Raw genomic sequence first — 25,412 nt, 5'->3', positions numbered from 1 at the left:
ATCTCCGCTATATGGTGAGTAGCAATTGTTAGATAGGGTACATGGAGTACAGGTAACACATACTTCAAATAGATCTAAACATTTAGTAAAACACTAATCAGAACCAAAATACATTAATATAGGGGTTCCAAAAGGTAGTATATTAGGACCACTACTGTTCCTGAAATACATCAATGACTTTCCCAGAAGTGTTACAGATGGTGAAAAAGTTCTCTTTGCTGAAGACAGCAATATTATTGTCACTGAGAAAACAAGAGAACTCCTTGCCAAGAAAGTGAATGAAACTCTCAAGGAAGTTTATGATCGGTCAATAAGCAATGAAGTGACATTGAACATAAAGAAAACTAATGCCATGAATTTCAGTTTGAAGAGGAAAAATGACAATGTTAAATTAAATGTAGATGGCACCTCTTTAGACTGTGTAACAAATGCAAAATTTCTAAGAATGAATATTGATTCTCAGTTGAGGTGTTGTGAACACACAAAGGTACTTGCAAACAGAATGTCATCGGCATGTTATGCCCTTAGAATCCTATAATCGGTGTGTAACATGCAGTGTCTTTTAGTTACATATTATTCATATGTACACTCAATCCTTAGCTATGGCATTCTTTTTTGGGGAACAAATGGACAAAATATGAACACAATTTTCAAACTCCAGGAAAGAGCCATAAGAATGATAACCAAAAATTCTAGTTGAGCTCATTGTAAAGATCTATTCAAAACACTAGGGATTTTAACTGCTCCATGTGAATACATTTACCAGACATTTGTACACATAAAAAATAACACTGGCAATTACTGCACAAACAGTGCTGTCCATGACCATGCAACAAACATAAAACTCAAAACAGCATTTTCAACAATGAATAAAATTGTACAATAAATTACCAAAAGAGATTAAAGAAATTGCAAAAATACACTTAATTAAAAAGGTAGCTAAAAAGTACCTGTTAAGAAATAGATTTCATACATTGAAGGATCACTTAGCTGCAACAGAGTAGGGGTTTGATAAAAAAAATGTTATTAAATAAATAATAATAATAATAATGATTATAAAATATCCAACATTCCACATAACACCTTCACTTTATGTTTTTCCTTCTTTTTTCCTTTCTAGAAATACTTACTCCCAAGCTATTGGTGTGTGTGTGTGTGTGTGTGTGTGTGTGTGTGTGTGTGTGTGTGTGTGTGTGTACTGAGTGAAGTGTTATGAAACAATGTGTGTATAGTGTGTGAAGTGACTGATAGTGAGATATGAGTGAACCATGTGGCATTACATTATTTAATAAGCTATTTTTTTAAAAATGTGTTGTATACCAGTAGTAAATCTAATGATTGTCTCTAACTAGAAGTCTGTAAATATATGTGTATACGAATTAGCTTATTTTAAATTGATTTAAATTTGTAAATATGAATATAATAGAGGGAAATATTCCATGTGGGAAAAATATATCTAAAAAGGGCCTTTACATATGTCTGCATGTGTCTGTATATGTGCGGATGGATATGTGGATTGGAATGACTCCTTACCCTCTCCCTTAAAACTCACATCCTTTCGTCTTTCCCTCTCCTTCCCTCTTTCCCGATGAAGCAACCATAGGTTGTGAAAGCTTGAATTTTGTGAGTGTGTCTGTGTTTGTTTGTGTGCCTATCAACATACCAACACTTTCGTTTGGTAAGTTACATCATCTTTGTTTTTAGATAAATTTGTAAATACTTTGACATGTCCTATATCCTTGTAAAAAGAGAGTTACGGATGAATAAAGCTGCTACTGCTACTGGTACTACTACTACTACTACTACTACTACTACATGTTTATACTATTACGATCATGTGTATACTACATTTCATTTTGCACCTATTTACAATTTTACCTTTTTGTCAAAACTTTTGCACTATTTTGTTGAAATCATATGTGCAGTGCATGGATAAAAGGAACATGACGCTTATAAGGAGCATGAAATGTTGGAATATTAGTATATGATGCAGAATGTAAACACAACAAGTATTAAGAAAATTTGACTAACGTTGATTCCTCTCCAATAATAACAGTTATTTTAGCACCTGAGATTTAACTGTGATGTGACCCTTTCCAGTTGTTTGATTTTATAACACAGTACTTATATAACTAAGGTATATCATGATGATATGAACTGTCAGTTACCCAGTGAGATGATAGAGAGTGCTGGACCATGATGAAGAGTGTGAAGTAAAGGACTTCCAAAAAAATTATTATCAAAAGTCAGAAAAAACTGATAAAAGCATTTTAGTCAAAAGTTTCACTTGTAATTACAAATTTTCTAAATTGAACCATGTGCATATATATATATATATATATTATCAATTAATTGCTTTAATTAATATGATTTACTAGTAATAATAACTCATGGCATTGTAATATTTAAACAAAATTTTGTTTTATCAAATATTTTTACACATTGTAAAAAAAGAACAGAACTTGATTCACACCCTTGTAGCACATGACCTGCTCTGCTTCATGCTTGTCCTGACAGAGTTGTGTACATATTTCTGATGTGCAATGCTCGGGGAGGGAGGGGGGGGGGCAGGGTGGTATGCGGTGTTGGAGGGTGGGTTGACACTTACCGAACTAAGTGATACCAAGTCAACCCAAGTGTTGGTGATAGCACTATCATGTATTTTACTTACCATCTATGTATACCAATTATGATATGAATTCATATGTTCACTGAGGTATGCATATAAACAAGACTTTTCTGTCATGATTAAAGAACTTTCAGCTAATTATATAATCCAATTAGGTAAATTAGTAGAACAATATTGTACATGTGGCATAGTAGCTGCAGATGTGAGCATCTGGTATATGTATGGTTTTGTGTATGCGAATGTATGTACTTTTCCTAGAGAAAGAGCAAGTGTTCAAAAGCTAATGTGGCTGTTTTCTATTGCATGTTTCTATATGCCACACATCAGTCAGATATAGGTGAGTGGTTGCTGCCTTCCCTTAATTTTATATATTATTTCATCCAGGAATTACCGTTGTTGGAAAAAAAAAGAACACTACTGGTTCTGTGCTTACCTTATTTATATTGGAGAAGCACACTGGTCTACTCCCCAGAGCGCACCATCAGTGCTGGACGTGGCCTTGCTACTAATGTACACTTGTTAACAATTACTAAATCTGCAGGCATGGAATATGAAGAATCTCTAACATGCATTCATTCAAGGCAGTTGTCCAACCTCAAAATCATTTTGCAATTAAAAAAATCATTCAGTCAAAATGCCCCGATTTGTCTCCCATGGCTCACAGCATGTGATTACCATGTGAAGGAATACAACAAAGGCACTTTCACTGTTTCTAGGAGCCATACACTGTAGCAGTGTGAATGCTACCAATACACATATTTCTTGAAAGTATAACAATGTGCCATATTACATTCATTGTCAAAACGTGTGTGTGTGTGTGTGTGTGTGTGTGTGTGTGTGTGTGTGTGTGTGTGTGTGTGTGTGTGTGCATGCATGCGTATAATGTTATTTCTCATGCTTTGTAAGTAGGTTTTTATGAGTTTAGTGCATTGCTAATATACTTGATAAATTTTGCATTCATTTGACAAATAAATAGTAGCTATTCTTACCATCTCTATTTCTTCTATTGAAATCCCCATGGCTATTGAGAGCAATAAATGTTTTTCAGATATGACAGGTTTTATGTCACTGAGGACTAGTGGTACCACCACTGGTTTCACTGCCAAAAATATCACATTGCACTGCTTCATGACAGATGAGTTACAGAACAACACATTTGCACCAAGTTTCTGTGAACAAAATGTTTCCTTTTTACATGTATGCTTCCATTAATGTAATGTCATTGAAAAATATATTGTCCAATAATAAAATGATGAGACAGAACTGCTGGTCACTAATTACCTTCAGGATATGAAATTTTTATTACTGCTGATAGACACATATAAAAGTGCACAAAACCATCTTAGATTTTCGGACTATTAGTTTTTTCCATGGGGAGGTAAGAAGGATATTTTGGGGATTGTTAAAAAGCAGGGGCAGAATTAGTCATCATTGTGCAAAAAGTCTTTAAGAATCTGCTACTATACTCTCATTATTCGTTCTTCCACTCACACCAGCAGTATTGAATACTGTTGTGGGGAAATGCATCAGAGTGAGCTAATACAATACTGTAGTCATGCATCATTAATGGGGTCAAAGTAAGTGACTTTAAATCTTTGTGAGTGCTATTCTTATACCTAGTATTCATTCCAATAACTGAGCCATTGGTTTGAGAAAGGGATACATTACTTATGATAAATTTTGCTATAGATTAAATATACTTGTAAGGTGTAGTTGGTATCCTTGTTTCCTTGAAGAATCCTCTGCAGCACTTCTTGAGTTCATACCACAAATAATTTGTATTACACTTTGTGGACTCAGAAAACTTTAGCTTGGCTTGACAAATTACTCTAAAAAGTGATCCCATATGACAGAACGGAATGAAAGTAAGTGAACTATGCTAGCTTTTTTATTATTATATAATCTAGGTATAACAAAATACACAATGTAAATAAAGATTTGTTCAGGTGGTTCAGCAGTTCATTGGTATGTGGCTCTCAATTAAATTTATTATCAAATTGTAATCTCAAGAAGTTAACACTGTCAACCTCTTCTATTCATCATATTTTACTGTATACTGGAGAGGGAGATTCTTATTAGTTCTGAAATGTATATAGTGTGTTTTTCAAAGTTTAGTGACAAATAATTGCCAAGGAATCATTTTTTAATGTTCATGGAAATTTCATTAACTAAACTTTCTGAAACTATACTGGATTTGCCACCTATTGCAATGTTTGTATCATTTTTAAGCAAAATAAACTCAGCATCTTACAATGCACTGAGGAATGGTCATTAATATACACAACTGAAGGAAAGAGATCTGCAATAGAAGCCTGTGGGACATCACATGTAATTAATTTCTATTTGGATTATGAGTGATATATATTAATACAGGACTCTTTCCTATCAACACTCTTTGTTTTCTGTCAGAAAGGTGCAATCTGAACCATTCTGTAGCATTTCCTGTTATGCCACAATATTTTAATTTATGTGAAATTATGTAATTTATGAAGTCAAGTGTCTTTGACAGATCAAAGAATATTACCAGTAGCCATTATTTACTGTTTAATGAATTAAGTACATTCTTGCTCTTGTATATTGAAATACTTAAGAAATCCAAACTGTGCCTTTGATATTTCAGTTGTTGAGTACTACCTGTCAGAAATTTAGACACCAAATCAGCCTAGTGGCTGCTCTAGCACTTGAGGGTTAGGCAACCCCTTCAACACTGCTTGTGTGTGTCCACCTGCATACAGGTACTAGAGCAGCTGCCAGGCTGAACTGTTGTCGACATTCCTGAAAGGTACACTTGCCATGTGCTCAATAAAGTTGTGTGGATGGCACCAAGTGTGTCACTGAACTGTTTTATTCACGTTCATGTTAATACTGCATGCCACAGAAGAGTGGGAAACAGGAGGGATGAAAAAGCATAAGTAAAGTTTACTGCTTTGGATCATGTTCAGGTTTCATTGAAGGGTTTTGAACAGTCCCTAGTGGTTCCAACCTGTACACAAGAGCAAAAATTGTGGTTGTGCTGCATTATGAAGGGGTGTGACCACACTCCATGGGGATGCCATCCCACAGTGTCCTTAGAGAAGGGCTGAAACGTCCGAGGGTATCAGAAGTGTCAAAAGTTGTCAAGAACATCTTCATGTTTTTCATCAGACTGCAAACTGTTGTTTTCAACCATGAAATGTGCAGGAATTGGTGCCCCAGGGAAAGGAGTGGTTTCATTAATGCTCTTTATGCCATCCCCTGAGGCCTTTTCTTGTCAGTTCTGAGCAGTGATGTGTCTGAAATGTTTTTCTTGGCCACCCATTAGGAAATGACATGATTTCAATGCCGGGTGTTACAGCTCTAACTGCCATCACAGAGATATCAAAGGAAAGGGTCGAATGTAGATAAGAAGGGCTGTCATGACCTCATCATGTGACACATCCACTGCAGTACTGAGCAGAATTGTGTTGAAATTTTGTGTCTATGTGACATCATTAACCCACCTTACAGCTCATGTGAACTTCTGAGTCTGATCTTTTTCTCAAATGTGTTAATAACTTGCTGTTTGAAGTGTCGCCAAGCCTGAGGATGACATTACAGAACCATTACAGAGGAAGGTTGTAGGCACCTTATAGCCAAATTTCAAACTGAGGCATCAGAATAGGAGACAAATATGGGGTTTCAAAAAATTCTGTTGCTAAGTTGAGTCAGGCAACAGCCACTGGCTGAGCAACAGGAGCAACAGGGAAGCAACAGATTTAATGAAATTTTATGAGCTCCTAACCAGAAGTGAACTACATAGTGCTTTCTAGTTTAGTTTCTGATTTATTTATTTATTTATTTATTTCTTGTTCCATAGATCCAGTTAGTGAGTCAATCACAAGGATATGGAATGTGTCAAACTGTACAGGTTTCAATTTAAACTTACGATAAATACAAGGGCAATTCAATGGCAAATTGTACATAGTTTAAGTAAGACATACTATAAATACAGTAACAGATACAATGTCAGCTAGATAACATAACTACCATTTGACAGAAAAAGGGGTTTCAAATAAAGGTTAAAGATAAGATCACAAAGTTAAATCAGATATTAGGCCTACAAGAGTAAATACATGTACGGCCAATCTGTTGTTACAAAAAGTGCGCTAATGCCCAAATGCAGAATAAAATCAATTGAACTACTTCTAGACACAATAAGTTTAGTGATGGTATACATTTTCTTTCAGGTATTCATCCACAGTATAATAAGATTTCTCTGTCAGGTAATCTTTGAGAACTTGTTTAAATTTTGGCAGTTCTGTATGAACACATTTGATATGTAGTGGTAGAGCATTGAACAGCTTAATGCTGGAGTAGTAAACTCCTTTTTGTACCAGAGTGAGACGTTTCATTTCTAAATGTAGATTTTTTTTGTTTCTGGTGTTATAACCATGGAATTTACTGTTGTCTTGGTAGATGGAATAACTTTTGCACACAAAGGTCAGCAAGGAAAAAATATACTGTGAGGCAGTTGTTAGGATACCTATCTTCCGAAACAAGTGCCTGCAAGAGTGTCTTTGATGGACCCCACACATTATTCTGATTGCTTTTTTTTGGATGGTGAAAACTTTTTTGCAAGTGGTTGGTTCCCCCAGAATATGATAGCATATGACATCAATGAGTGGAAGTAGCCAAAGTAGGCAACCTTAATAGTGTCAACTTCAGCCACTGAAGAAATTACCCGTAATGCAAATGTTGCCGAGCTAAGTTTTTTACATAGATGAAGAATGTGAACTGACCAATTACATTTACTGTCTATGTAAGCACCCAGGAATTTTGTGTCTTCAACTTTCTGTATTGGTTGATCTCTACATTTTACGTTAATTTCATCGGGATTACTTTGTGATGTATGGAACCTCATATAATGAGTTTTATCTGCATTGAGCGAGAGACCATTTGAGGAGAACCAATTAAAGATGTCATTAAAAACAGTATTTGTAGTTTTTTCAAGATCATGATCAATCAAATCGTCAATTAGAATTGTGGTATCATCGGCAAACAGGGTAAATTTGCTGTTTGTCTCAGAACAAAGAGGAAGATCATTAATAAAGATGAGGAAAAGCAGTGGGCCCAAAACGGAGCCTTGAGGCACACCACACGTTATCGTGCCCCATTCAGACAAGGCAGGTTCTCCAGAAGAGCCATTTAGCATTACAGTCTGCTTCCGATCCTGTAGATATGATTGTAGCCACAAGCCAGCAGTACCACCTAAACCATAGTATTCTGCCTTTTTCCAAAGAATTTGGTGGTTTACACAGTCAAAGGCTTTCGTAAGATCACAAAAAATACCCACTGGAGACATTTTTTTGTTAATGGCTTCCAAAACTTGGTTGCTGAAAAGAGAATATTGCCTGTTCAGTACAAAGACCGGCACGAAACCCAAACTGATTTTTGCTTAAGATACTGTGGAAGTTGAGATGGTCTACAATCCTCCTGTGCATGAGTTTTTCTAGAATTTTCGAGAAGGTAGTTAATAGGAATATTGGGCGATAGTTTGTAACAATGCTTTTATCACCTTTTTTAAAGAGAGGAATCACTACAGCCAACTTAAGTCTGTCAGGGACAATCCCATCTTGTAGGGATCCATTGTATATGTTGCATAAGACGGGACTAACAAATTTATAACAGTGTTTCAGTATTTTACTAGAAATATTGTCCACACCAGCAGAATTTTTATTTTTTAATGATCTAATTACTCTTACGACTTCGCTTACAGTAACTGGAGGTAAGGATAACTGTGGGATTCTGTTGCTAATAGCTTTCTGTAGGAGGGACAATAATTCTTCCATAGAACCATTACAGCCTGTCTTCTCTGCTGCTCTCAAAAAGTGGTTATTTAATATTTCTGCAACCAACTCAGGTTTCTTTATGATTCTGTCTTTATTACATTCCATATAGTTTTAATTTTATTTTCTGAGCTTTCAATTTCTGATTTTATGCACATACTTTTAGATTTATTTATAACCTTCTTGAGAATGCTACAGTAAAGTTTGTAGTGTTGTCGTTTCTTTGGATCAATACAAGTCCTGAGAGAACTGTATAACATCCTCTTTGTTCTACAAGATGTTATTATCCCTGTAGTGATCCAAGACTTCTTGGCATTGCCTATATGACTATTTCTAACTACTTTTTTGGGAAAGATGGACTCAAATACAGACATGAATTCATTTAAAAATGAATTGTACTTTTTGTTTACATCTGTTTCCCTATAAACTCGGCTCCAGTCTATCTCTTTTAGGCTATCATTGAATTTTTTAAGGCCCTGTTCATTTATTATCCTAAAAGATTTCCAAGAATGCTCGGAACTGTTGCACACACTGATGTAATTGAGCCTAAGCAATTGACCACCATGATCAGAAAGGCCAAGGATTGGATGTACAGTGATCTCATTGCATTTAGACTTATCTATAAATATATTGTCCGCCCCTCGTGGTCTCGCGGTAGCGTTCTCGCTTCCCGAGCATGGGGTCCCGGGTTCGATTCCCGGCGGGGTCAGGAATTTTTCCTGTCTTGAGATGGCTGGGTGTTGTTGTGTCGTCTTCATCATCATCATTCATTCCCATTACGGTCGGAGGAAGGCAATGGCAAACCACCTCCATTAGGACCCTGCCTAGTAAGGCGGTGCGGGTCTCCCGCATCGTTCCCCTGCGCTCTGTAAAGAAGCATGGGACTTCATTTCCATTCCATAAATATATTATCTATCAGACTTTTACTGTTAACAGTAATCCTAGTTGGGAAATCTACTATTGCCATCAGATTATAAGACTCCATTAAATGTACTAAATCAGCTTTACTATTGCTCTCATTTAGGATATCAACATTAAAGTCGCCAGTAATTATCAAGTTCTTGGACTTTGAGTACAGTATGGATAATAAAGAATCTAAGTGCTTAAGAAATACATTCAAATTCCCTGAGGGAGATCTATACAGTGCTAACACTACAGCCGTGAAGTCATTTACAGTAATCTCAACACCACATACTTCAATTTGTTGCTCTATACAATGGCTCTTTAAATCTAATGTATTGTAAGATATGTTGTTTTTTACATAATTACCACTCCACCTTTTTCCATGATGGTTCTAGAGTAATGCGTTGCCTGGCAGTAACCACTTAGCTGTAACCTTTCAATATCCTTCACATGATGTTCACTAAAACATAATACACCAGTATCTTTTATTCCTTGTGGTTCCTCTAACAGAACAGTAATGTCATTTACTTTATTACCAAGTCCTCCCACATTTTGGTGAAAAATCGTCATTTCTTTGGAATTAGAGACAGATCTAAACTTTTGCCTAAAAAATTATCGGTAGCTACAGACACAGTACGTTCATTACTAACAATTTCCTGAAACATTTGAGTTTGAAACCGAGTCTGACTTGATGGTTGGAGCCATTCAAGTGCGATTGGTTCCAACTTTGGGGTACATTTGTGGACTTCTTCCAATATTTTTGTTTTTAAGAGGGTACTTAATGCTTTTTTTCCTGATCTGTTCAGGTGCATACCGTGTCTTGTAAATAATTCTCGTCCAAAACTGCTTACATCTACAACACAAGTATTTTTAAAATGCTTACACAACTTTGCTAACTCAGCGTTCGTTTGTGAGATAGCCTCATTTACACAGGACTGTGGGATTGAGTCATGTCTCTTTGGAATGTTCACAACAAATACCTTAGACTGATGAAGCGCCGATATTTTCTTCCTGAGCGACTGTATGGCATCATTCCCTTCGTTGCAGGCAACGTTGTTTGAGCCACCTATTAAGATCACACACTCGTTTTTTACTTTTTCAGGATCACACCCCGCTACAACTTCTTGAAGTTTAGCACCTGGCTTCACAATTCCACAAACATCGGCAGCATTAAAACTGCTTTTCACTGTATCAGCCATGCCTCTACCATGACTATCAGCGAAAATGTGAAAACGATTTGTTGGTGTTTCACTCACAGCAGACTGGATCACACCACTGCCACTTTCATTGCTGTTAACTGAACGTTGTGGCTTTGGAAGATCAAACCTAACCTTTTTCCGATAGTTTATCGGCACACTCTTCTTATGATTGTTTTCACTTTCAGTGAGACTATTACTAGAACAAAGTACATCAAAATTGTTTACATTCTCGAACCTCGAAACATTTGCTGTACACGAATTTTTAGTGCCGATTGTTTGACACTTGTTGTGTACTACCTTCCATTCTGATGATTTATCAGCGTCATTTTGCACCAATGTAGCCATGTTCTCGTGAAAGTTTTTGTCCTTCTGTCTGTCTTGAAGCAATGGATCCATGTTTCGCTTCGACTTCAGTTCCATATTTTCGGACTTCAGGCTGTCGATTTCTATCCTTAGACTGCTGATTACACATTGTAAACTAGCAATACGCTCATTATACTTTAATAATTCACTTTTGCAACTTTCACACGAATTTTTAACGGCTTCACTGTAACTTATTTTTGGAGTAAAATCGCGGATATCTACACACGGCGCCATCTTGAACCTGTGTGTCAATTTAATACACTGAGGAGCCAAATAAACTGATACAGCTGCCTGATAACATGTGGGGCCCTCAGGAGCAAGGGATGTGTCACAACACAATGTGGCATGGACTTAACTAATGGCTGAAGTAGTGGTGGAAGGAACTGACATCATGAATCCTGCAGAGCTGTCCATGGAAATGGAAATGAGTATTTGGCATCATTGGCTGGGAGGCCCCTTACGGGGCAGGACCAGCTGCCTTGGTGCAGGTCTTATTACATTTGACGCCACATTGGGCAACCTGCGCGCCAGATGGGGATGAAATGATGATGAAGACAACACAACACCCAGTTCCTGAGTGAAGAAAATCCCTGACCCAGCTGTGAATTGAAACCAGGCCCGTAGGACGGCAACCTGTCATGCTGACCGCTCAGCTACCAGTGCAGAAGAGCTGTCCGTAAATCCATAAGAGTATGAGGAGGTGGAGATCTCTTCTGGACAGCAAGTTGCAAGGCATCTCAAATATGTTCAATAATGTTAATGTCCGGGGAGTTTGGTGGCCAGCAGAAGTGTTTAAACTCAGAATGGTGTTCCTAGAGTCACTCTGTAGAAATTCTGGCTGTGTGGGGTGTTGCATTGTCCTGCTGGAATTTCTCAAGTCTGTCAGAATGCACAATGGGTATGAATGGATGCAGGTGATCAGACAGGATACTTACATACATGTCATCTGTCAGATTCATATCTAGACATATCAGGGGTCCCATATGATTCCAACTGCACACACCCCACACCTTTACAGAACCTCCACCTCATGATAACCTGGCATTGTAGCAGCAGTAACCAATCTAACAACTATGCCGGACAGTTGTTGTCTTATGTAGGTATTGCTGAGTGCAGTGCTGTGTTCAGCCTGCTTACAAATCTCTGTAGTTGAATATACAGGCCTCTACCAGTTCCTTTGGTACTTCAATGTACATACTAGACAGAGTTCTCATGTTTTCATTTATATTGGAAAACAACCAATTTTGTGACTTTTACAAGTTACTAATAAGGTGCTAATTATTTAGTCTCACCTGCATAGTTTGATAGTTTAGTTTTTGAATCTCTGCATGTTAATCTAATTTACTAGATACAGTTTTTTTCATTTTTGTCAATGTCGATAGTTGAGTTTTGCAGTGCCTATTTGTATGCATAGTATAGTTTTCTACCACTTTTAGTATGGATAGGGACTGTGTTTGCTGTGTGCATATGTAATCTGAGGTGGTGACACTGCACTCTCAGCTCGAGGATGGATTAGCTTCGGTTACACAGCTTAAGGTTGCAGTAGATGGCCATTACTGTAGGGACAGTGCATAGGAATCCAATGGACATCCAGCATGACCTACGAATCCCCAAGTCAGTCCACACCAGTGGCCAGCCTAGTTACTATTTTCATTGAAGTTGAGCCCTCATTCTTTGTCAAATGGGCAGTTACCTTGGGGCATGGCAGGCTGTGAAATATGTCCTGAGGGGCCAAACATGAGCCCTCCCTGGTTAGTCTGACAGATTCCAGGTGTTATCTGTGGCTGATAATGTCCCACAGCCAGGTGCAGTCATTTGTCCTGCTTCAGAGGAACCTCCCAGCCTGCAAGTTTGGGCAATCACAGGGGGTGAAATTAATGGTAGCTGCGAGCTACACTGTTAGATGCTTTATGAGGCCCCTTAGAGAAGTGGCTCCAAGGAGGAGAAGAAAGCCACTATGCACTTCATGTGCACACTGGTTGGAGTCATTCCAGATGAGAGACAGGTCTTTCTGGATGCCATAAGGAGCACAGGCTGCAGCCAGTTCACTTTGGTACCAATGATGTGTGCTGCTTTGTATCGAAAGAGATTCTCTCTGGTTTCAAGTGGCTATCTGAAGTGGTAAAGGCTGCCAGTTGTGCTTGCAAGATGAAAGCAGTGTTCACTATTTGCAGCATAGTCGACAGGCCTGATCGCAGACCTCTGGTACAGAGCTGAGTGGAGGGTCAGAATCAGAGTCTCAGATGGTTCTGCAACCATGTAGGCTGCAGATTCCTCATCTTGTGCCATAGGGTGGTGGGGTTTTGGATTTCATTAAGTACACTGAAGAGCCAAAGAATCTGGTACACCTGCCTAATATTGTCTTGGACCCCCACAAGCATGCAGAAGTGCTGCAACATGACATGGCATGTACTCAACTATCACCTGAAGTAGTGCTGGAGGGAACTGACACCATGAATCATGCAGGGCTGTCCATAAATCCATAAGAGTACGAGGGGATGGAAATCCCTTCTGAACAGCACATTGCAAGGCATGCTGGATATGCTCAATACTGTTCATGTCTGGGGACTTTGGAAGCCAGCGGAAGTGCTTAAGCTCAGAAGAGTGTTCCTGGAACCACTCTGTAGCATTTCTGGATGTGCAGAGTGTCACATTGTCCTGCTGGAATTGTCCAAGTCAATTGGAATGCACAATGGACATTAATGGATGCAGATTATCTGATAGGATGTTTATGTACATGTTACCTGTGGGAGTCATATTTAGAGGTATCAGGGGTCCCATATCACTCCAATTGCACATGCCCTGCACCATTACAGAGCCTCATCCATTCTGAGCAGTCCCTTGCTGACATACAGGGTCCATGGATTCATGAGGTTTTCTCCATATCCATACACATCCATCTGCTCAATACAATTTGAAATGAGATTCATATGACCAGGAAACATGTTTCCAGTCATCAACAGTCCAGTGTTGCTGTTAGTGGGCCTAGACAATATGTAAAGCTTTGTGTCATGCAGTCATCAAGGGTATACGAGTAGGCCTTTAGCTCCAAAAGCCCATACTGATGATATTTCATTGCGTGGTTCACACACTGACAATTTCTGCAGCAATTTCTGATAGGGTTGCACTTCTGTCATGTTGAAAGATTCTCTTCGGTTGTTGCGTGTCCCATCTTGCAGGATCTTTTTCCGGCCACAGTGATTTCAGAGATTTGATGTTTGACCAGATTTCTGACATTCACAGTACACTCACAAAATGATTTTATGGGAAAATCCCCACTTCATCATTACCTCAGAAATGCTCTGTCTCATCGTTCATGCCCTGATTATAACACCATGTTCCAATCCACTTAAATCTTGATAACCAGCCATTGTTGCAGCAGTAACTGATCTAACAGCTGCACCAGACCCTTGTTGTCTTATATAGGCACTGTCGACTACAGCACCATATCCTGCCTGTTTACATATCTCTGTATTTGAATACGCATGCCTATACCAGCTTCAGTGTATATCAAGAGTCCATTACATGCTTGAGGCAGCTATATGGGTAGTGGGGGCAGTGCAACATGGACTGGGTTTTTTTTGCGTTAGAAGGTCTCAGGGAAACTCAAAAAGGGCTTCAGTCTCAAAGAGTGAAGGTTGAACACAGGAAGAACATAGATCTAGGAACTGTCAGTATAGTGCTTGTAAATTATCATAGCTGTGTTGGGAAAGTAAAAGAGCTCCAAGGGCGAATAGAAAGCACTTATGCTCGAATTGTTACAGACAGTGAAAGCTGGCTAAAGCCAGAGATAACTTCAGCTGAAATTTTTGTGAAGTATCTAATGGTGTGTGTAGGTATTAAAGTCCATGGAAAAGAAATAAAAACGTTGAGGTTCGCCGATGACATTGTAATTCTGTCAGAGACAGCAAAGGACTTGGAAGAGCAGTTGAACGGAACAGACAGTGTCTTGAGAGGAGTATATAAGATGAACATCAACAAAAGCAAAACGAGGATAATGGAATGTAGTCGAATTAAGTCAGGTGATGCTGAGGGAATTAGATTGGGAAATGAGACACTTAAAGTAGTAAAGGAGTTTTGCTATTTGGGGAGCAAAATAACTGATGGTGGTCGAAGTAGAGAGGATATAAAATGTAGACTGGCAATGGCAAGGAAAGCGTTTCTGAAGAAGAGAAATTTGTTAACATCGAGTATAGATTTAAGTGTCAGGAAGTCGTTTCTGAAAGTATTTGTATGGAGTGTAGCCATGTATGGAAGTGAAACATGGACGATAAATAGTTTGGACAAAGAGAGAATAGAAGCTTTGGAAATGTGTTGTTACAGAAGAATGCTGAAGATTAGATGGGTAGATCACATAACTAATGAGGAGGTATTGAATAGAATTGGGGAGAAGAGGAGTTTGTAGCAGAACTTGACAAGAAGAAGGGACCAGTTGGTAGGACATGTTCTGAGGCATCAAGGGATCACAAATTTAGTATTGGAGGGCAGTGTGGAGGGTAAAAATCATAGAGGGAGACCAAGAGATGAATACACTAAGCAGATTCAGAAGGATGTAGGTTGCAGTAAGTACTGGGAGATGAAGAAGCTTGCACAGGATAGAGTAGCATGGAGAGCTGCATCAAACCAGTCTCAGGACTGAAGACAACAACAACAACAATGGTGTTCATAAAGGATAAGCTATATACAGTTGGTAGTGACATGTTTGTTGCTGTAGTTCATCTTGGAGCAAAATTATAGTGTATTGTTCTTATGAGTTAGTAGGGCAGACACCATTCTTTGCAACCAGAAGATAATAATAATTGGGTTCTTTTACTGACCTTCCAGCTCAGATGATTGCTGAAAGATCAAAGAAAACTTGAGTCTAATTTCAAACATGTACTCAACTCATACAATTACATATAGCAGGTGGTCAATTTACCCTCTATACGTTGGTGAAAATGCATGTTAAATCTGGAAGTATACATAAAACATCACCCAAAATTGTGCAGAATACATTCTCTGAAAATTATTTTGAACAGTTAGTTCATGAGCCCATTCAAATAGTAAACGGTTGTGAAAACACTTGGCCTATTAACAACAAGTAATCCTGAGCTACTAACAACATGAAATTGCATACAGGGATCAATGAATTGCAGGGTTGTTGTAGCAAGGCTGAATACCATACCTCTCAAATACACCAAAAATAAACAAATAATATATCTATTCAAAAAAGCAGATAAAAATTCACATGACATCTGTCTGAGAGACAATCTCCACTCCTTCCAAATTAACAGTGTAAGTGTAGACCAGATGTGGCTTGAACTCAAAGAAATAGTATTGACAACAGTTGAGTCATTTATATCAAATAAATTAATAAATGATTTAGCTGATCCTCCATGATATGCAAAATAGCACAGAACACTGTTGCAGAAACATCGAAAAAAGAATGCAAAATTCAAACAAATGCGAAATACGCCAAGATTTGTGATCTTTTACAGAAGTTTGAAATTTAGCACAGACTTCAATGTGAGATGCTTATAATAATTTCCATAATAAAACTTTGTCTCAAAACCTGGCAGAAAATCCAAAAAGATTCTTGTCATGCGTAAAGTATGCTAGTGACAAGACACGATCACTGCCTTTTCTGTGCAATAGCAATGGAAACACTATCAATGAAAATACTGCTAAAGCAAATTTGCTGGATGCAACCTTCTGAAATTCCTTCACCAAAGAAGACACAGTAAATATTCCAGGATCTGAATCAAGAGCAGCTGTCGAAATGAGGAACTCAGAATAATATATCCTCGGAGTAGTGAAGCAACTTAAATCACTTAATAAAAGCAAGTCTTCTGGTCCAAATTATATACCAATTAGGTTCCTTTCACAGTATGCTGATGCAATAGCTCCATACTTAACAATCATTCACAACTGTTTGCTCAGCAAAAGATCTGTACCAAAAGACTGGAAAGTTGGATAGGTCACACGACTATTCGAGAAAGGTAATAGGAGTAATCTACTAAATTACAAACCCATATCATTAACATTGATGTAGAGCAGGATTTTGGAACATACATTGTGTTTGAGCATTATGATGTACCTCAAAGAGAACATCTATTGACACACAGTCAACAGAGATTTAGAAAATATCATTTCTGTGAAACACAACTAGCTATTTAATCTCAAAAAGTGCTGAATGCTATCGACAAAGGATTTCAAAATGATTCTGTTTCTAGATTACCACATGGCTTATGCATCATACCTCACAATCTGCTTGTAATCAAATTGAGTGCTTATGGAATATCATATCAGTTATGTGACAGGATTCTTTATATCCTGTCAGAGAGGTCACAGTTCATAGAACTGATGAAGAATCATTGAGTAAAACAGAAATAATTTCTGGCACTCCCCACGACAGTGTTACAGGCCTTCTGCTGTTCCTTATCTATATAAATAATTTAGGAGACAATCTGAGCAGCCATCTTAGGTTGGTTGCAGATGGTGCTGTAGTTTATTACCTAGTAAAGATCAAAACAAAATGTGAAATGATTTAGATAAGATATCTATATGGTACAACAATTGGCAATTGGCCCTATATAATGAAAAGTATGAGGTCATCCATACGAATACTAAAAGGAATCCATTAGACTTCAGTTACATGAAAAATTAGTCAAATGTAAAGGCTGTAAATTTAACTAAATACTTAGGAATTACAATTACAGACAATTTCAATTGGAAATAACGTATGGAAACTGTTGTGGGGAAGGCAAACCAAAGACAGTGTTTTACCGATGGAGCACAGAAAATGCAACAAACCTGCTAAAGAGACTGCCTATACTACACTTGTCCATCTTTCGCAGTACTGCTGCATGGTGTGGGGTCCTTGCTAGAAAGGATCATTGGAGTACATCAAGAAAGTTCAAAGACTGGTAGAACATTTCAGATTATCAAGAAATGGGAGAGAGAGTGTCATGGACATGATACAGAATCTGATGTAGAAATCATTAAAACAAAGGCTTTTTTAGAAGAATGAGATTTTCACTCTGCAGCGGAGTGTGCGCTGATATGAAACTTCCTGGCAGATTAAAACTGTGTGCCCGACCGAGACTCGAACTCGGGACCTTTGCCTTTCGCGGGCAAGTGCTCTACCGACTGAGCTACCGAAGCACGACTCACGACCGGTACTCACAGCTTTACTTCTGCCAGTACCTCGTCTCCTACCTTCCAAACTTTACAGAAGCTCTCCTGCGAACCTTGCAGAACTAGCACTCCTGAAAGAAAGGATATTGTGGAGACATGGCTTAGCCACAGCCTGGGGGATGTTTCCAGAATGAGATTTTCACTCTGCAGCGGAGTGTGCGCTGATATGAAACTACCTGGCAGATTAAAACTGTTTTAACCCCGGTTTTAATCTGCCAGGAAGTTTCATATCAGCGCACACTCCACTGCAGAGTGAAAATCTCATTCTGGAAACATCCCCCAGGCTGTGGCTAAGCCATGTCTCCACAATATCCTTTCTTTCAGGAGTGCTAGTTCTGCAAGGTTCGCAGGAGAGCTTCTGTAAAGTTTGGAAGGTAGGAGACGAGGTACTGGCAGAAGTAAAGCTGTGAGTACCGGTCGTGAGTCGTGCTTCGGTAGCTCAGTCGGTAGAGCACTTGCCCGCGAAAGGCAAAGGTCCCGAGTTCGAGTCTCGGTCGGGCACACAGTTTTAATCTGCCAGGAAGTTTCAAAGGCTTTTTTCATTGCAGTGGGTCATTCTCATGAAATTTCAACTATCAACTTTTTATTCCAACTGCAAAAATATTTTGTTGACGATGAACTACATAGGGAGAAATGACCATCATAATAAAATAAGGGAAATCAGAGCTTACACAGAAAGTTATAGGTGTTCATTTTTCCGCACACTGTTCAAGAGTGGAATAATACAGAATTAGTGTTAAGGTGGTTTGATAAACCATCTTCGAGGCACTTGAGTGTAATTTGGAGATTTAGTAATATTTTGCAGGATATCTTATACCCACCAGTCCACTTACAGGTAAGTGTAGAGCTATTAAGGAGAAATGTGGAAATGTAATATTTAAATCCCTAGACTTAAGTTCTTAGTATACAGACCTCTACATAGAAACCTGTGGAACTTAAATTACCACAGATACTATGGTAGTTATAGTGGTGGCAGTATAAAGGGAAAATGTATCCTTCTCTAAACCAGATGAAACAACTTCTGAGCCAACTATATTCCAAAACCAAGGTTTTAATTTTCATGGGTAATTTCAATAGCAATTTATTAACTAAAAATGATAGAAGGAGAGAATTAGAATATGTGATGAAATTGTTCAACCTAATTGCAGTAGTTAACTCTTCCACTAGAATAACATGTAACTCATGGAGTCTGTTTGACAAAACACCCATTGACAGGAGCAGGAGCAACTATATTAATGTAAGTCAGATTCTCAATAGATTTTCAGATCCTGATGGTCAACTGCTTACAGTAAATGACATTAGCCTTTGTGATGAAGTTAATCACTTCTTTAAATCTTTAAGGTCAGTCAATAATGATACCCTAGAAACCTTCAGTCTTCACTTGGAGGAGTTATACTGGTAATGAATGTCACTGAAAAAGTTAACCTGTTTTCTAACAATTTTGGGTCACTATCTGAAGCTGTATTTAGAAGAATTGTTAAGTAACAATTCTGAGGCTACAGAGGGAAACACTGGATTACTGGAGGAAGTTACATGAATTACTAAGGGTATATTGTACGCCCATAAAAAATACTACTCTAGATTGTACTATAATATTTTAAGAAGAGGCATTAAAAATCCAAAAGTAAGTGCAACACACTGAATTTGATAGCTCCAGCAACAAAGCAAAAACTATTTGGCAAGTTATGAAAAGAAGAGTGGGAAAAAAATAGAGTGCACATCTGATATACAAATAAGTCCAGGTGCAGATCCTAGGATGGGGTGGGAAAAGGGGAGAAGGGGGAAGAAGGGTGTCATGGGGATAAAGCCCCCTCCCCCTCCTTCAAAAAAAAAAAAAGTATCATTAACAGTGACAGTCTCAAAAATGGCAAGGAATTCAAAAAATTAGTAGCCACATTTAATATAACATAATTTTCAGTTGCTTGTATGAGTGACTGCCCTCATGGGTGGACTTACACCATGAACAGTAACATTTCTAGCCAAACACACACACACACACACGCACACACACATCACACACACACACACACATACATACACACACACACACAGACACACACACACACACACACACACACACACATTCCTGGTTGACCATTCCTGCTGTCAATAACCAATCCAGTATGGTACATTAGTCAACAGATAGAACCAACAAACAACAGAGTGAGAGAAGACAAATTTATGTCCAGGTAGAACTTGCTCCCAATATTCTTTGGATATATTCCAGCCTCTACCTTCCCATACAGTTTTAACCCTTCACAGCTCCCTCAAGTACTATGTAAGTTATTCCCTAATGCCCCAACACCTTTCCTATCTTTCTGACTCTTCTTCTTGTCTATGTTTTCCACATGTTTCTCTCCTCAACTATTCTGTGGAATTGACCCTATGCAATGAAATGTGTGAGGCCATCTACAAAAACGCTAAAAGGAATCCATTACACTTCAGTTACACAATAAATCAATCAAATCTAAAGAAATTGTACAAATTAGAACCACATTTAATACAGGATATTTTTCAGGAATGCCATCTTTACCTCTGCCATTCTGCTTTTCATGTTTTCCTTGCATGAATTGTCATTTGTAAGTTTTATTTGAAGGTGGTAAAATTCCTTAATTTCATCTACTATGTGCTCCCCAGCAGAATTCCTTAATTTCATCTACTATGTGCTCCCCAGATTTGATGTTAAGTTTATAGCTATCTCATTTCTGCTACTCCACATTACTTTCGTCTTTATTTAGTTCACTCTGAATCCAAGATTTGTACTTATTATACTGTTCAGTTCTTACTTTCACTTTAACTGAAAGTAACAATCTTATCAGTGAATCTTAGCATTGATATTCTTCCCCCTTGAATTTAATTTCCGCTTCTGAACCCTTCTTTTATTTGCACCACTGCTTCTTTGATATACTGATTGGATAATAGGTGCAAAGAACTACATCCCTGTATTATAAACTTCGTATCCAGGGACTTCATTCTTTGTCTTTATTCTTATTTTTCTCGCTTGGTTTTCATATATATTGTATATTATACATCTTTTCATGGCTTTACATGGCCTACACCCATCAACCTGAGAATTACTAACATCTTGAACTATTTTACTTTGTTGAATTTCTTCCAGATCAATTCCCATTTCTTCTTCTAGCACATCAGAAGATAATTCCTCTGCTTTACAGAAGTCTTCAATGTACTCTTTCTGCTTATCTGCTCTCTCTTGCTTTTGCATTTAAATTCCTATTGCAATCTTAATGTTGCTTTTAATTTCAAAGAGGGTGTTATGACTATCCTAGTTAGACAAGATTTCTTTGCTGTTACCTTCCTTGTACCTATATTTGTCTGTCCAACTTTTGTAATTCACTTTTTTGTGATATCCATTCCACTTCAACTGAGCTGCCTATTGTGATATTCATTATCACAGTATCCACCCTACAGAACTTCAAATCCACCTCATCATTCACCAGTACTTTGATATCCCACTTGTTTTTGGCATTCATTCTTCCAGATGAGTCTCTTAAACTTTAGTCTACTCTTCACTCTCCATCATAACTAAATTGTGGTCTGACTGTTCTGACTGTATATATATCTGCTCCTGGGCATACCTTACACTCCACTATCTGATTTCCAAATCTCTGTCTGGCAATGATATAATCCAATTGGAATCTTCCTCTACCTCCATGCCTTTTGCAAGTATATCTCCTCCTATTGTGACTTTTGAATAGTTGCAGCTTATTACTAGCTGAAATTTAATGCAGACTTCTATTAATCTTTCTCTTCTCCAATTCCTACCACTGAGCTCATGTTCTCCCGTAACATCATCTTCAGTTATTTTTACTACAACAACATTCTAATCCTCCATGATTATTAAATTATCTTTTCCCTTGACACACTGAGTTGCTCTCATATATTCTCCCTCTTCATCTGACAATAGCATATACAACATCTGTCCAAACATTTCTGAGACTGAGTTTTTCATGGTGTATAAGCAATGTTGGTGCAGTAACTATGATGGCATCTTAAACTAACAACTGTAAACGACAGATACACTCTTGACCAGTCAGTCAGGAGCAGGCAGTTTTAAGTAGTGGATGTGCAGCCATAGTGTGTCAAAGTTGTTGTTGTGGAGCAAAATCTCTAAATTAAGTGCTCAAGACCTTCTCTAAACTGTTTGGAAGGAAGGAGAGAAAAGGGTGTGCTATGTTTGTTCTACGCACTCTGACTCTCAAACAAAAACAATGACATGTGACACTGCAACTTGATTGTAATGCAAAGTACAGACTGTTATTTTATGAAAAAAATAAAAATAAAACTATCACATGTGACAAGACTTTATGATGATGATGATGTTGGTTTGTAGGGTGCCCAACTTTGTGGTCATCAATGCCTGTTCAAGATCCAAATCTGTCTGTTTCCAATCTTGGCACTTTCCAAATGATGATGAGATGATGAGGACAACACAGACACCCAGACCCCGAGCAGAGAAAATCCCTGAACCAGCCGGCAATCGAATCCAGGGACAAGACTTGATGTTATCAATACCAACCTACTAAAAAACAATAAGATGTAGAAATTCACAAAAAGGGTCAATGCTTTGATGATACAACCAATATTCAAGCCAATGCAAAAATGCAAGTTGGACGGCATCCCAATGGAGTACTCTTCTGAGTGTTTCGTGTCACTGTATGAACATTCTGTGTTGTATGAAGTGAGGGAAGACTATGTAGAATACCTAAAGCAGTAAAACCACCATCTTCACTTTTCTCTGTTTTATTATCAATTTGGTTTCAAGACTTTTTGGACTGATGGAGTCTACCTGAATTATTGCTATTGATACTGGCTTGCTGCTGATTCTGCACACATGATCATTGTCTCTAGCAACTGAAGCCAGTCTGACTTCAGTTGCCTTGTCTACTTTCAGCAAAGGCCTTCTTGGCCGAAAGCTCACTTTCTGACAGTCTTTTTTCTGTGCATATCTGCGACTCACTTCTGCACTATACAGTGAGTAGCAACTACCCTTTTCATAATATTGTTACATTCCATCCTGGATTTTCCATTATTCAAATCCTATTCTAGTTATATTATTTTCTGCTGCTGTCAGTACGACCATTTATTCATCTGACTGAAGATCCTTACCTTCGTCTTTCACTTTACTGATCCCTACTACCACTAGAATGAGCCTTTTCATTTCCCATTTCAGATTTCATGCCTTTCTTACCACTATCACACCTCTGACATTCCACACTCCATTTACTATCATTTATTATTCAATCTTTTATCATAGTCACTTCCCTCTTGGTAATCCCCTCATGGAAATCAGAATATGTAATCTTTCACCTGTGAAGAGAATCATCATCACACATTTTCAATTACTAGCTGTATATTCTGTAGATACACATTACATGTCTTTAATGCAGTGGTTTTTGTTACCTCATGCATCCTCATACCACTGATTATTGCTGACTCTTTCATCTCTTTGCAGTTCTCCACAAAAAGTGCATGAGGCCTCCCCCCCTTCTATTCCTCCTTCTTTGACATGGCTGTCAGCAGAATGAGAGTGACTCCTAATATTGAAAGTCACTGGACAACATTGCTGATGGGACCAAGGCATTCTGATTAGCAGTCAAAGATGCTAGTCCTAGACCTCCAACAATAAAAATAAATAACTGAATGACTGGCTTTCCCATAGGTAGAAGCAATTGAAAGAACAGCATTCTCCGTCATTTCTATCCTCATATATCCTTTGTTCATAGTCACCGTGCTAAGCACAATACTGATAGTATTGAGGACAGCCTTCTATTTTACACTATGGAAATTATGACATTATCAAAATTGTGAGAGTTTGTTACCATTACAGTTCCTATATCTCTTATATTTCATGATACGTTCCTCAAATTTTTGGAGGAATGCTTTTAAAATGCTATATTTCTGTAAACTGCACTTTCATTGATGCTATATAGAGTGATGTCCTACATAGTTATGTAAACAAATCATTATTGTTATTATTATTATTACTGTATTGAGCTGATTCTGATTCTGAGATATTTTATACATTTTATTGTTGTAATTATTATTACAATATTACTGTACAATCAATAAAATTTTAAGCATTCATAGCAGGTTAAAACAGTGGGTGACCACAAGCAATATTTTTGGTAGGTAGGGGAAGAGGCGGGAGGCAGCAGCTAACTGTAAACCTTCCCCTTCCAGAACCAAACTGGCTGTCAGGAATCAGTCAGTGATGTGACAGGCCTTCTGCATGAAGTTAACATCACCAAAGTCAGTCAGATACATTTAACTCTTATCACGGTTGCAGAAATCAGAAAGACAGCAAAAGAGATTAAAATAAAAACTTCATCCACAAGGATTCATAGGTACTGTCACAAGTATATAAGTGCAGCCCCATGTCACACAATTAACAAATCCCTACATCGAGGTTCAATCCCACTGCAATTAAAATATGCATGTGTGAAACCACTTTTCAAGAAGGGTAAGAAAACTGATGCAACAAACCACCATCCAATCTCTCTGGTAACGCATTTTGTCAAGATCCTAGAAGAAACAATGTTCAGGCAGCAGTCAGAATCCTGTGACCTCTCCAAGGGTTATGACTGTGTCAAACATGAAATTCTGCCAAATAAAACAGAATTCAATGAGTTAAGCAGAATAGAGTGGATGTGGACTAAGTTTTACCCAACAGACAGGTGGCATATTACTGACAATAAGTGGGGCACATTCAACTGTGGAATGCCACAAGGCTTGGTGCAGCACCAAGCTCTTGATGTTCCTTATATTTTTAATGCCCCCCCCCCCCCCTCCCCCCAACTGCCACCATTCTGTTCCATTGCAGTGAACAAATTTACCCCCTTTGCAGATAATATTTGTCTCCTACTGAATGCAACAGTTAGGGAAAATGTTAAAACCTCAGCTATTTGATGATAAATTCAGTTGGTTTAATTGTAATTAATTTCATGTGACACAGAAAGAAAAAGAGGATATAAATATAAAACATAATGGACAAAAACTACAGCAAGTGGACTCTGGCAAATTCTTGGGTGTGTACATTGATAGCAAACTAAATAGGTCCTGCCATATCCTAGATCTGGGACTTTTGTCTTACACATAACTGCATCATATACACATAAGGATACTGTCAGTGAAGCTTACTTTAGATATTTGCATGCACTGCTGTTTTACTGCATCATTTGGCCATCACTGGCCTTCTGGAGGTGAAATTCCAAAGTTATTCAAGACACAGTCATTGAATACACCATGCAGATTACTGAAAAGACATCAAGGAAATGGGGAAAGACCTCTAAATGGAAGACAACAGCTTCCAACCAAGAA

General features: G+C 38.0%; 1 protein-coding gene across 3 annotated transcripts in view; it reads right to left on the bottom strand.

Annotated features, from left to right (window-relative positions):
* The window catches only part of LOC126482297 (pyrroline-5-carboxylate reductase 1, mitochondrial-like), a 176,797-nt gene that overhangs the window by 64,279 nt on the left and 87,106 nt on the right, over positions 1-25,412 (bottom strand). For 2 of the 3 annotated variants that reach the window (XM_050106310.1, XM_050106308.1), the window contains exon 3: positions 3,619-3,798. The exons of the other annotated variant lie outside the window; for it this stretch is intronic. In XM_050106310.1, coding sequence (XP_049962267.1) covers positions 3,619-3,798 — 180 coding nt within the window. The remainder of the gene's footprint in view (positions 1-3,618; positions 3,799-25,412) is intronic. 3 annotated transcript variants of the gene reach the window in all.

This window comes from Schistocerca serialis, chromosome 5, assembly GCF_023864345.2.
Source record: "Schistocerca serialis cubense isolate TAMUIC-IGC-003099 chromosome 5, iqSchSeri2.2, whole genome shotgun sequence".
Lineage (NCBI taxonomy): Eukaryota > Metazoa > Arthropoda > Insecta > Orthoptera > Acrididae > Schistocerca > Schistocerca serialis.
The sequence above is the reverse complement of the archived record's forward strand: the minus strand, read 5'-3'. Positions and strand labels throughout refer to the sequence as shown.